This window comes from Sminthopsis crassicaudata, chromosome 3, assembly GCF_048593235.1.
Source record: "Sminthopsis crassicaudata isolate SCR6 chromosome 3, ASM4859323v1, whole genome shotgun sequence".
Taxonomy (NCBI): Eukaryota; Metazoa; Chordata; class Mammalia; order Dasyuromorphia; family Dasyuridae; genus Sminthopsis; species Sminthopsis crassicaudata.
In genome coordinates, this window is record NC_133619.1 from 470,259,849 (window position 1) to 470,273,672 (window position 13,824).

The window sequence follows — 13,824 nt, forward strand, 5'->3', positions numbered from 1 at the left end:
ACTAAATCTAAGAGGTCATTTGACTACAATGCTGAAAGGCTCACTCTGTTGAATAAAATTACCTTTAAAAAAAAAAATCTAAGTTCCTAGATAGTATTAGATTCAGTTGCTTTCTACAATCAGAGTACTCCATCATCATTTATTTATGTAATATATCCATTATTATCATCATCACCAAAATCATTATCATCAATATGACTTCCCCTCATGTTTATTCAATTACAAGAAGGAATAATTTTATTCATTTGTGCAACATTCCAGAGAACATTAGGTATAAAAGAGTAAATTGATATTCTACCAATTTGTCCTTGATTATTTTTAAGAGAATCAAAAAGATCAGAAAAACTAACAACAAAAATAATAAATGTTGCTACCTGAGCCCCAGTGAAAATAAAGCAAAACATAAAATAATAAACAATAATTATAGTAACTGATATTTATCTGGCCTTTAAACTTTGCAAAGCACATTTAAATATATTATCTCCTTTAAGCCTCAGTAACTATGGAAAAATATTATTTCAACATTACTAATAAGGAAATTAAGGTTCAGAAGTTAAATAACTTTGGAGGTGGATGCTCATTCTTGGCTCTGAATCTAGTGAGTAATGTTTCTTTATGTCTAATATAGCTCTTAAAATATATGAACCTAAATTCACTGTTACTTTTAGTTATGGCAGTATTAGAAATCCTTATGTTAGGAATCTGGAAAGTTCTCTTCTTGAGCCACAGAATTCTAGTCTTGCTCTTTTCCCATTAAACATTTTCATCAATAAGTTAATAATCAATACAGTAGGAGGAGCAAGAGAAGGTAAAGAGAAGGAGGAAAAGAAGATAACATCTGTTTTAAGGTTTACAAAGCACTTCACAATATTATCTCATTCAAATTCACAACATCCCTGACTATTTAAAGTTAAGGGAAAATAGATCATATATTCTTTAGAAAATCAAGATTTTAAAAGGCTGACTGGAAATATATGAAACTACTAATAAATCATCAAGGTAACGTCTATACTTGAATTAAAAAAAAAAAAAAAAAACCTAAACAAATGCCGGATTGTATTTCAGCTTTAAAAATGCTCTTATGAAAACCTACATTGTGAATTTCAACCAATTTTGAATTCCAAATACTAGTGTGAAATAATAGCCCCAAAGCAAATATGTACCACTCTCTCCCCTCTTATCAATAAACTCTTCAGCATTGAGATAGAATGTAATAGAGTTGTGTTCAACCTAAAGTGACACCCATAGTTTAACAGAACAAATTGGGGGGAATCCAGAGAATATAAAGAACCAAGGACAACATCTGAGCTGATGTTTTTACCTAAAAAAGTCCTTCGGTGAAGGGAAGGAGGAAACAGGGCAAAAGTCACAGTCATGTTCATTTTTTAAAAAATGTTAATGGTTGATAATACTAATAGATAGCTTATCTTTATATAGTACTTTGCAAAGAATTTTGTTAAAACTATCTCAAGGGAATTGATGTGCCATGAAAGAGGAACTAAACTTGTTCTCTGTAGCTTCAGAGGTCCAACTTATAAATCTTTGAGGTAGATTTTACTGCAAATTATATTTGTTTTAAAAAATCTAATATTAAGAACTATTCCAAATGAGACACACAATGTAAATTACAAAAGTCTTCTGGCACAGTTAAGTGATCAAACTGATCCATCAAGAACTGATTTTGATTCTGGGTAGAAAAGGGGGCAAGGTGACTTCAAATATCTCGAGTTAAGATTTATATGATTTTTAAAAATTAGTTATAAATTAGGGAAAAATAAAACAAGAATCAAATATTATTTTTATTTCTTTGAGTTGGAGAAAAATTAGAATGTGTAATAATAAAATTGATTTTTTTATAAAGCTCTACTTTATTTTGAAACTATTAAAAATTTCAACATCCATACATATATAACTATTCAGTTAATCCTCAAATCACGCTCAAAGAATTATGATTTCCAGGAAGTGAAGCAAAGATGGTAGTGTAAAGGCAGGGATTAGCTTGGGTTCTCCCAAATTCCTCTCCAACCAGCTTAAAAAAGAAAAAAGAAAAAAAAAAGCCTCAAAACAAATTCTAGAACAGCAGAGCCAATAAAAGAATAAGGTGAAACAAATTTTCCTGCTCAAGAAAACTTAGTAGGTAGGGGAAAAAGGTTTCTTACTGGGATAAGAGTAGAGGGCAGTGCACTGTAAGCTCTGGGGATAAAGAATTAAGTAAGGACAATAGATACTGGACTTCTCAGGTTACAGGTAGGAATTAAACTCTTTCTTTGTTGGTACTGGGTGCACGACTCTTGTTACATTACTGTTACATGGTTTTGAGTCACAGTTCCAGGGGAAAGAGAGGAGCAAGGACTCTGAGCCACAGTTCTACATAGAGAAGATTGCTTATGACCTCTCACAGAACAGCGCACAAGCCCGAAGAGCAATGATCACAACTCTCCTTAGATCTTACCACTGTGAAAATACTAAAACTTCAAGAACTCCCCAAAACTATTTCTGAAAAATAGCAATACCAAAAAACTTGAAGCTTGAACTAGTACTTTTACTCTAGGAACAGAACTCAAAATTAATATAAAGTTAAGTCAAGAAATAGGCTAGGAAATGAGCAAAAAAAAAAAATCTTAATCTGAACACAGAAGTTAATATGGTGACAAGGAAAACCAAAACAAATTCAGAAAACAACAAAATCAAAACAGACATCAAAAACTTCAAAGAAAAATAGCTCTCAATCCAATGATTCCAATATGACATAGCTTCAAATAGAGTGAAGAACTAATAAGTAAAAGATAGATAAATCCATTCTAAAATGTAATTATATTATGTATTGAGATTTTTGTACTTTAATAAAAAAATCTAAATGAAAATTTAAGGAACTTTATACAAATGGTACATATAAAGCAACTGTATAATGGGTATCATACTGCTTGTTTTCTCAATGGATGGGGGAGAAGCTGGAGAAATGGAGACAATTTGAAACTTAAAACAAAAAATTAATGTTTAAAAAAGAAAAAATGACTACTATAACAGGAAAGTCAAGAGCAAGTTTGACATGAGCAAAATATATAAATGACCTCTTGTGTGGTACAGGTTTTTTTCATTTATATCCACAGAAAATTTCCTTACTCAGTAATCTTTGAAAAGGCCAATAAAATGTAGAGATCCTAATTTTTTTTTTAACAAACTTGCCAATTTGAAAAAAATCTTAAGCTTCATATAGAGTTGGTATCTCCACAGTCCTATACCTTCACAAAGACATGGAATTCAAGTTTTGACTTTGAGCTTTAATATAGCCACTTATTACCATAAATGTAATATATTCCTGTAAGTATCACTTTTTTCATCTCTCAAGTGAGACAGGATTAAGTCTTAAAGAGCCTTTGTAGGATTTAATCTGTGATTGTGATTCTATAATAAATTAATATAATAATTACTGTTTCAATTCTTTAAAACAGCTGCTCTCTTCCCCCTGGAACTGTGACTCAGAACCAAGTAACAGTAATGTAACAAGAGTCCTGCCTCCAGTGCCAACAAAGAAAGCTACAAAATCATCACATCTAAGCAAGATTTGGAAGAAATTTCAAAAAACATTACTCTAACTCATGGATGAACTATAATGACCTTTATAATTTACTTGGCAAGTGGTCATTCACTTTTTGAGGAACTCCAGTGAGGGTTGGGAGATAGAGGGTGGTAGAACTCATTACCTAGTAAGAAAGCCTATTTCTCCAATTTTTGAAAGAATTTTCTAAGTAAACTAGTTAATCTTCCTATAACTTTCTACTCATGGTTTTTAGTTCTGCTTTCTGTGTTGAAGCATAATTCTAGTATCTTGCCCATATGATAATGTTTTACATAAATATTTAATTGTCATACAAATATTTAAATATCACATACATTTTCTCCTTCATCATCTTTACTTTAAATGATCTTTCAAAAGGCATTATTTCAAGATATTTTACCTTCTTGGTTGCCCAGATCCAGATCCCTGGGCCACTTCACTAGATAGTTCTTTGACATAAGACCATTAATCATTAAATTATGAGTTTAGCTGGTCAAATGGTTCTGAATTTATATAACTGTTTTATCATCAAGCCTATGACTTATATGCAATAATAGAATGAGAAATTATCAGTTGCTGTTAAATACTAGAAGAATCTCTTATGTATAGCTTTTCTAAAGCATGGGGAACAACCGATACAATGGCATGGACAGATGGAATGTCATTATGAGGAACAATAAGTATGTCAGCATTGCCAGACTACAGAGCATGTGAGAATAAATCATAAGAATACTTGAAAGTAAGGTAAAGGCCATGTTTTAAAGAGAATTAAATGACAAAATGGTAATAAAAAGCCAGTAGAGTTTGCTAAGTAGGAGATTATATGGTTAGACCTTATTTTAGGAAAATCATTCATAGCTGACTGTAGAAAGAATTATAGTGGGAAGAAACAGGAGGCAATGAGATAACATGGAAGACTACTGCAATAATCCAAGTGAGAGGTTATAAGGATTTCATTTGAGTTGTTGTTATATGAGTAGAAAGAAGGGAACATGTGAAAGAATTATTGTGAAGGTAAAAAAATAACAAAATTTGGCCCCAAAGCAGGTCAGTGGGCGAAACTAAGAAATTGAGGATAACTCAGATTTTCAGCCTCTATAAATAGATAGTTGTGTCAGTGATAGAGATGCCTGGAAGAATGGACAATTTGAAGGAACAGATAATAAATCCTAGATATGCCAAGTTTGAGACAACAATGGAATATCCATTTTCCCTAATCTTGAAGAGTGGAGGAAGCACCCACATAGATTAAATCATAAATTTCTAAAGCATCAAAGTGGAAAACTTTTTTTTTCCAATAAAAGAAAAAAAATAAGACTCACCACATCACGAAATACAACGGCACGCAGACGATTAATATCCACATCCTGAAGAAGTCTATCAGGATCTTTGATGGGAGAAAGATTACCAGGAACACTTTCAAGTGGAGTCTAAAACAATAAAAAGAATTCCAATAGGATCATTTACTTGAGGAAATAAGATTCTAAACATTGAGTTGAATTATTTATAGATCTGCATTATAAAATCTTATAAAGGTATATTTTTAAATACCTTATACAGCATGTTAATATGGCATAGTTAAAGAGTGTATTGGACCTGGATTGAGGAAGATGAGGAAAACGGAGAAAAAGACGGGAGCAGTAAGTTGTAGAAGGACCTTAAAAGTTAGGCAGAAGACTATGAAGTTTACTTGTTTAATTAGCTATGCAGTAATTATAATAATGAAAAATGTTTTAATACATCTAGGCAAATCCGATGATAACCATACCTTGCCAACAAAAATATCACTGAAGAAAGAAGGAACCTTAGACTTTTATAGATGAGAAAACCTTAACCAAGGAAAGTTAAGTGAAATAACAAAAAACAGAGCTGGGAGCAAAACGCTTGACTCCAAATTTAGTTCTTTCCTTTGTTATTGTTGTTCATTGATTTCAGTCATGCCTGATTCTTTGTCACCCTATTTGGGATTTTCTTGGCAAAGATACTAAAGTGATATGTCAATTCACTTTCTACATCATTTTTACAGATGAGGAACTGAGGTAAGCAGGGTTAAGTGACTTATCCCGAGCCTCACAGGTAGTGTCTGAAAGCCAGATATGAACTCAGGAAGATGATTCTTCTTCCTTCCAAAGCAAATGCTTTATCCACTGTGCCACTTAGTTGTCCTTGAGGCAATTCCTTAGTAATAATTTATAAGTTTCAAGTAAGTCAAATCTGACTTAGACTCAAAAATTTTCAATGGGATTTGGTAATTACATATTAGCAATGTTAATATTCATATATTTGAATATTGTTATGGCCTAGTCATTTCGGTCATGTTCAATTCTGTGACTCATTTACATTTTTTTGGCAAGGATAATGGAATGGTATGTCATTTCTTTCTCCAGATCATTTTACTGAAAAGAAAACTTGGACAAAAAGGGTTAAATAACCTGCCAAGCAGTACACAGGTACTAAGTATATTAAGATCAGATTTGAATTCAATGAGGCAAGTCTTCCTGATTCTAGGCCTGCCACTCTATTCATTGTAAGCCTCTAGGATTTGTGATTTCATCAATGTGTATGTACTTTCCACTATTATAGATCACAAACACTCCATGTCGTCTCCCCAAATACTGCAAAATTCTCATCATTATCTTTCTTCTATAGATGTTCTTTTGATAAAATAGAAAACTTTCCTGTCGTTCTTTTTTGAAAGTTTTCTGACTGATAGCTTTTGGTTTTGCCTCACTAAATTTGTCCCTGGATTTTTCTTCTTCCAAGAGCCAGTTCTTATAAAAAAAAAAAAAAATTAAGAAAAAAGAAAAAATCTTCAAAACTAATCAACATAATTATAAAAGCTCATATAATGTGCAAAACTTTTATTTTTATATTTCACAATATTTAGTGTCAATTTTTAAAAATAATTATTATTCCTTCTGTTTGCACTATAATAGTCATTGTGAATATTGTTTTCTGACTCCACTTACTTCACTTTGTATTAGTTTATTAAGTCTTTCCAAGTTTTTTTGTATTCATCACCCTTGTCATTTCTTCTAACATAATATTCCAAAACATTTATGTCTGACAATTTGTTTAGGTATTTCCTAATTGCTGGACATCCATTTCATTTCCAGTTTTTTGTTACCACAAAAAGTGCTGCTTTTAAATATTTTGGTATATAATGGACCATCCTATAGTTCTTTTATCTTGAGGATGGAGCATTCAAGGTATTCAACTACTGACTCATATTCTTACCCTGTTAACAAAGAGCATTAACTTTTAACTTTTAAAAGAGCATTAACTTTTAAAAATATTTTCATAGAATTTAGACCAAAATAATACAGACATGAAGAAAGTGATTGCCCCAGTGTAGTACTATGTACTAGACAGTCTACAATAAAATTTTTGTAGAATGATTACAAATTGTATGGTATACAAATTAGGACAAGTGAGATAGTGAGAGGACTGGAGATATGAATATCTGCTGGAGAACATGGATTGCGTAATTTGAAAGGGAAAAAAAAAAGCTGAATAAGCAAATGCTAACTTTCTAGCATTTTTTGGCATCTAGCTATCATATTAAAGAAGGATTAGTTTTATTCTCTTTGGCAGTATAGTAGCAGAGACAGAAGTTAAGGGGAAAGAAATCAGAGTTCCGGGAAAATGGATTTCAGCTCAGTAAAAGAAATATCTTAACAAATAAGACTGACAAAGATTGGAATGAGAAGCTTCACATCTAACAGCCACCTCAAAACTGAAGGTCATTCACTGGAGGTTTGTCCAAAATGTTACAAAAGAGATTCTTCTTCAGGCAGAAACAGGGATGGATAACCTATGAAATGTTTTTAAATTTTATTACTCAGAGGGAGGAGAAAAAATGTAAGAAAAAGAAGTGCAAAATTATCGGTAATTATTGTTTCAACAATGTTTCAGATTTTCTCTGCTCATTTCATTGGTTCACTTTTCAGAAAGATCACAAATACAACCTATTTATGAAAATACAATTTTAATTACCTTTGAAGTTGCAGCTATGGTCACATTTTGGGGAACTTCTTGAGGTTTACTGCTGATAAGAGAAGATTTGTTGACCCTTTCTCTTTGCCTTTGTCGACATTCTAAGCAGTTTCTCACAGCAACACAGCAAACTAAAATGAATATTATTAAATCAATGGAAATACATTGTAGTCTTTTAACATTAAGAATAACAGTTGCTTAATTGGTATCAATGATTAGACTTAAAAACAGTAATATTAAATGGAATCAGACAACCTCAATAATATATGTTAATCTTAATTACAAAACTACCAATTTCTTTTAAAAAAAATCTGTTCCCAGTATCAGATAAATTTAACATTTAATATTAAAATGACACTGAGCCTAATATTTTATATTCAAGTAAAATTGAGCAAGTAGGACTTACAGAGTTCCACAAATCCCTACATCATTCCTCAAGGTAATATTGCCTTATTCCCACCTCACACAATACAATCAGGGACAGTTGCCTATCTATTCTTCCTTAAAGTCCTAAGAATGAAAGCTAGAGAGAATCAAGTTCTCAGAAACATTTCAAGTTGGTGGACGGTATTGGGCTTGGGAGTCAGAAAAGTCAGAATTCCAATTTGGTCTCAGATATTTACTAACCTCGTATGATTCTGTATGAATCACTTAAAGTTTCTGCCTCAATTTCCTTATCTGTAAATAAGTATAGTAACACATCCCTTTTAGGACGATTGTCAGAATCAAATGAGATAATATTTGTAAAGTGCTTAGCATGATGCCTTACTGAAATTAAGTATGATAATAAATCCCTATTCTTTTTCTTATTAATTTACAATTACATAGAACCTTAACGTAAAAGCTGGAAGAGATAGCCTTATTTTTCTAAAAAACAAAGAGAGAAAAGCAGGATTTTTTTTTTTTTAAAGAATATTCAGCTTGGTAAATTCTCAAATACTCTTTATTCTGCAAAATATCCCTCTTCTATCTGGTCCTATTCATCTGGCCCCTTTCAGGTTCTTTCTAAAATATTCTCCAAGGAGGGCTTTACCAATAAAATTCTATATATTTATTTATATAACTTCACTCATTTCTGTAAAGTGAGACAGGACAAAGACTTCCAATCTACTCAAAAGGTCATTGAAGAGAATGTACATGAGGATTTCCTTTGTGCCCCATTGCTGTTTAATCAATGCTCTGAGATCAAAATATTAAATTAATTTGGTGTGAATATTGTTACTATGCCCTTTGTCTCAGACTCCTGGTTCCATGTGGAAATAAAGTACTGATGTTTTCATCCTTTAGAAATTAACAATTCCTTCTAAATATGATCCCAGCTGTTATCGCTTTGTTTGTATAAGATTTCTTAGTCATAAACTCTCTGCTTTCTAAAAATCTACGAAGTATATTCTAGGTTTATAAAGGATAGTGAATCTGATACAATCCATTTTTGCTTTTGGAGATTATGAGCCTAAAGACCATTCTTATACTTTTTTAACCCAGAAAAATTAAACAGCCTTCAGAAATGAGTACCTATAAACAATTTTTAGTGGAAAATGGCCAAATGCTTAGGAGTTTGAAAATTTTAAATATTTCACATTAATTTAAACAGCCAAAATACTGCCAAATCTGAGTAATTTTTTTTATTTTATTTTAGAATTTTGATAAATTTGAAGCATCATAAGGATATTAGTCACATGTACAAAAATCCAATTTGTATTATAACTGCACCACATATAATGAATATTAGAATACTGATCAGTGGGTAGGTCATTAATTAATAAGTACTAGACTTACCAAGCCTCAGACACTGTCGCATTAAACCTCCAGAAGACATGTTTTTTTCAGCTTCAATCTCACTGAAATTTAGAGAGCTGGCAAACACCAGAACATCAACCATAGCCATCAGTCGGCTGAGGAAAGTCACTGCTGTCTCAGCTGACATGCCTTGTGTCACTTCAATATTTTCCAATTCCGTCTTTAAAAGAAGTAGTAATTAAATATAAACTTTGTGTGCGAAACATTATTAAAACTCAGCAATTCACTGAAGAATTTAGCATATTACATTTTCCAAAAAAAAAAAATCTATAAAACAGATGATAGTACGATCAATTATTTTTCTAATAATTACAACTTGAGCTTTTAAAAAAACTTAAATCAGTTGGTTTAAAATTCATACTGTTATTAGAATCTATATTTTTAAAAGTAGACTGGAACTTCAAAATTGTGAAAATGAGAGAAAATGGAAATTATGGCTATTTGTTACATAATTAAGAATAAAAACTATTTGCTCTTAGGTTCCCAATCTCTTTAACAAAAAGTTTTCTGGCTATTTAAAAAACAAAACAAAACAAAACAAAACAAAACAAAACCTCTAAGTTAAACAATGTGAAAATGGAAAAAATGTTCTGACAAAAGAATTATAAGTAGCAGTGAAGTAAAAATATAATGCTTATGTCACAAAGTATATTAATTTCATGTATAATTTGTTTAAGGATGATACTACTAAAAATTTGCAAAAATAATCATCTGTATTTGTACAACTAAACTGTAAGATCAGTTATATATATGGTGTTTACTCCCATAATGAAACAGGCACAATAAATAAAGAACTGGTGAAATTCTGAACTCAGTGAAGTAGTTTTATTAAAGTACTATGATGATATATTTTTTTTATAAATACCAAAAGATTTTCTGTACTGTGACGTTGCTAAAATGATCACTTCATGGTTTTATAAATAAGTTTCAATGCAAAAAGAAAATAATTCCATATGCTGCTCTTTTGTTTTTAATTTTTTTTCATGCTATAAAATCTATTATGAGTCACTATTTTCTCTGTGCTTTGCTTAAAAGGGAAATGTTTCATAAACCAAAAATTCTACCATTTGAATTTTCAACAAATGTATCATAACAAACAGAATGATTAAATTCACTTTGTTGCAAACCTCTCTACTAGGTAGATACGTAACTACTCTATTCCATCTTCTTTACATCTCATATTAGGAATTGCCTACCTGCTGAGTAACAGAGATGTCAGATAGGTAACTGAAATTCTTTCACCTGCATACTTGATAAAACAGTAAAATTAGTATTGAACTAATAGCTAAAGACTTATTTTATTTTAATTAAACTATTTTTCATAAAACTAGAATGAAATTCTGCTCTTGGAAATGAACTCATGTTAGGACAGCTTTGATTTTGCAGCTACCAACAGTAATCTAATGTAATCAGTATATAATGAAGGAGAGGTTTTAAATATTATACTAAATGTTTATTAGGCATGTGAAGTATATCCTTATCCCAAATTAGAATAGTATGCATATCAATGAGATAAAAACTTATACACGCTAAAAATCTGAATACTAGTTTCCATAAATCATTCATTTAAATTATTTTCCTACTATCTACATATTTAGTAATTATTTTATAATTAAATTATTTTAAGGAGCCACTACTATATACTTTATATATTAACCAACATTTATTATTATGATATAAAAAATTAAATGGAAAAGCAAAGATTTTATATTTTACAAGAGGTACAAGATGTGTTGTGATAAATAATATTAAACTTGAAATTGAGTTATCTATGCTTGAATCATGCTTTAAATAAATATTAAATGCAAGATAATGGGCAAAGTTCCTTACTCCCTTAGAATTACACTATAGTTTCTTTCCTAATAAAGAGCCAAAAATACTTGAACTATCTACTCCAAGAGACATCTAGGTTGCAGTGGATAAAGTACTGGGTTTAGAACCAGGAAACTTTATCTTCCTGAGTTGAAATCTGGCCTCAGACATTTAGCAGCTGTGTGACTCTGGACAAGTCACTTAACCCAGTTTGCCTCAGTTTCCTCATCTGTAAAATGAGATGAAAAAGGAAATGGCAAACTACTCTGGTATCTTTGCCAAGAAAATTCCAAATGAGATCACAAAGACTTGGACATGACTAAAACAACTGAACCTGCTTCAAAGATTTGTTGGTTAAAAAAAAAAAAGATTCTACGAACTTTAAAGAGCTATGCAAATAGAACTGAGGAAGAGAAGGAGGATACCCTAAGATCATAGATCAAGAACTATTAACACCTCAGAAATAATATAGTGTAACCCACTCAATTTAAAGATGAAGAAAACGAGGCATCAGGACATTTAAATGATTTGCTGCAGGTCACAAAGATAATGCATTTCTATTTGAACTCAGATCTTTTGATTCTATAGTGAGTATTATTTCCAGTGTGTTCTTTTTTCCCAGAATCCAGTTTTTTTTTTTTAAATCAGATTCCTAAAAGAACAGCAATACATAACTATCGTTTTATTTTCAAATAGCATTAACTACTTTGCAAACTAATACAAAAAACATATCTTACATATTTTTATTAATTCATACTTACATTATAAATTGCATTTTTCTATAAAGATACCGAGTACTGGATATAACAGATTCTAAGTGTGAAATATTTCATCTGGGGTTGAATAATTACCAATTCCTAATTATGAAGACCTGTAACAAATACCTTAATATATGTATTCCCACAAAATAAGCACATGAGTTTTAGCATATCTTTAAATTGCCTTTTCAAAAGTCACAATGAAACTTTATATAAATAAAAGTCAGTAAACTCATTTACTTCTTAATATGTTTATTTCTAAAAAAACCTAAAGTACTGCATTTTTCAGCCAACTTCCTTTACTTACAACCTATTAACACCTGATTTATTACTTGGCTGAACAATTTTTGGGGATATATATATATATATATAGCAATTTGTGAAAATTAATAAACTTAAATAATGAACATGTAAAGTTATATCTTCATGAAACTGTTAAATATAGCAAAAATATTCCTTCATGTAGTATATATGATATGGCAATTTGAAAACAGAACCATGTCAAAAATAATAAATATTTAAAACTAAAAAACTAAAACTTACAGCAGTAATACTAACCTTAGAACCCTGGACATGCATTAGACAAAACAGACAACAGATCAAAACAATACAAGAAAAAGAAAAATATTAAAATCAAATAAAAATACAATGTAAAATTGAAATAAATATTCTGAAATCATATAGTATTTTTATTAAAAGCAAAAATGTTCATCTGTATGAAACAAAAACTTCCAGTGAAAAGAATATACTTTCAAAATACCACTATTATTTGTTTCTATTACAAAGACTCTTTCCAAATGACAATATATATATGAATATCTAGGGGAAGGAGAAGGGAGAAGAGACTGGATCTGCAATTTCATTGGAGCAGGAAGTTCCTTGTAAAGACTTGCTTATACCAGTAGAGATCAGAAACTTCTCTGTTCCTATAGTCATAAGGAGTATATACTCTGGGATACTAAAAGAATACACTATTTGATTAAAGTCATCCAGCCAATATGTGGAAGAACTGGGAACTGAACTCAGGTCTTTCTTCCTGGCTCTAAAACCAGTTGTCTATCTACTACAGCACACCACACTACCTTTCATATATATGCACATACATATATATGTATGTATATTTACATACATATATATGTATATGTATATATGCCTTTCATATATGTATATACACACAGAAAAACTTCACAAATAGTTTACTTTCCTACTAGAGTACTGGTGAAATATATAGTAACTAAATGATATTTTCTAATATTAACATAGTCTCTACAAAAGTTACTTAACTTAACAATAATTTGGGAAGACTAGTAGCTTTCCTCACTTTTCTCTGTCTGCATATGTCATGGTTTCAAGATTATTATTTTCTCAATATCTTGAATTTATCCTATCAAATTAGATTATGTAATAGAATAGAAATCGATTTGTAGGATTCTGAATTTATATTGTACCAGGGATCATTTTCCCACAATAGGAAGCTTTTTGTATACGAGATGAAACTTGGAATTTCTCTTCTATTGTCACAAACTCATCATTTTCTAATTCCTGACATAAACTTCACAAAAATTAAATTAATTATACCCACAATTTTAAATATGATTAAGTCCTTTTCCTAATCATGATAGTCAATACCTTATGTAAGAATTTAAGAAAACATTTTCTTTTTGGGACATCTTATGGTGTATAAATTAGTTAAAATAATCACACCAAAATAATGTGACTTGTTCAATGCCACAGAAAGCAGGTATTATTTCTAACATATCTAATCCACTAACTAAAGCTAGCATTGCCCACTACAAGACAGAAATAAACAGAACAAAAAATCATTTCATCTTCACAACACCCCTAGATGAATAGATATACATTTATTTATGGGATATTTATTTTTGTAGAGAGCTGGAA

The 13,824-nt window shown here is 30.5% G+C and overlaps 1 protein-coding gene across 1 annotated transcript in view; it reads right to left on the reverse strand.

Moving 5' to 3' along the window:
• NBEA (neurobeachin) overlaps positions 1 to 13,824 on the reverse strand; it is a 699,286-nt gene that overhangs the window by 478,523 nt on the left and 206,939 nt on the right. The window contains 3 exon segments of the mRNA XM_074303499.1: positions 4,882 to 4,989; positions 7,556 to 7,686; positions 9,335 to 9,515. Of these exon segments, the coding sequence (XP_074159600.1) occupies positions 4,882 to 4,989; positions 7,556 to 7,686; positions 9,335 to 9,515 (420 nt within the window).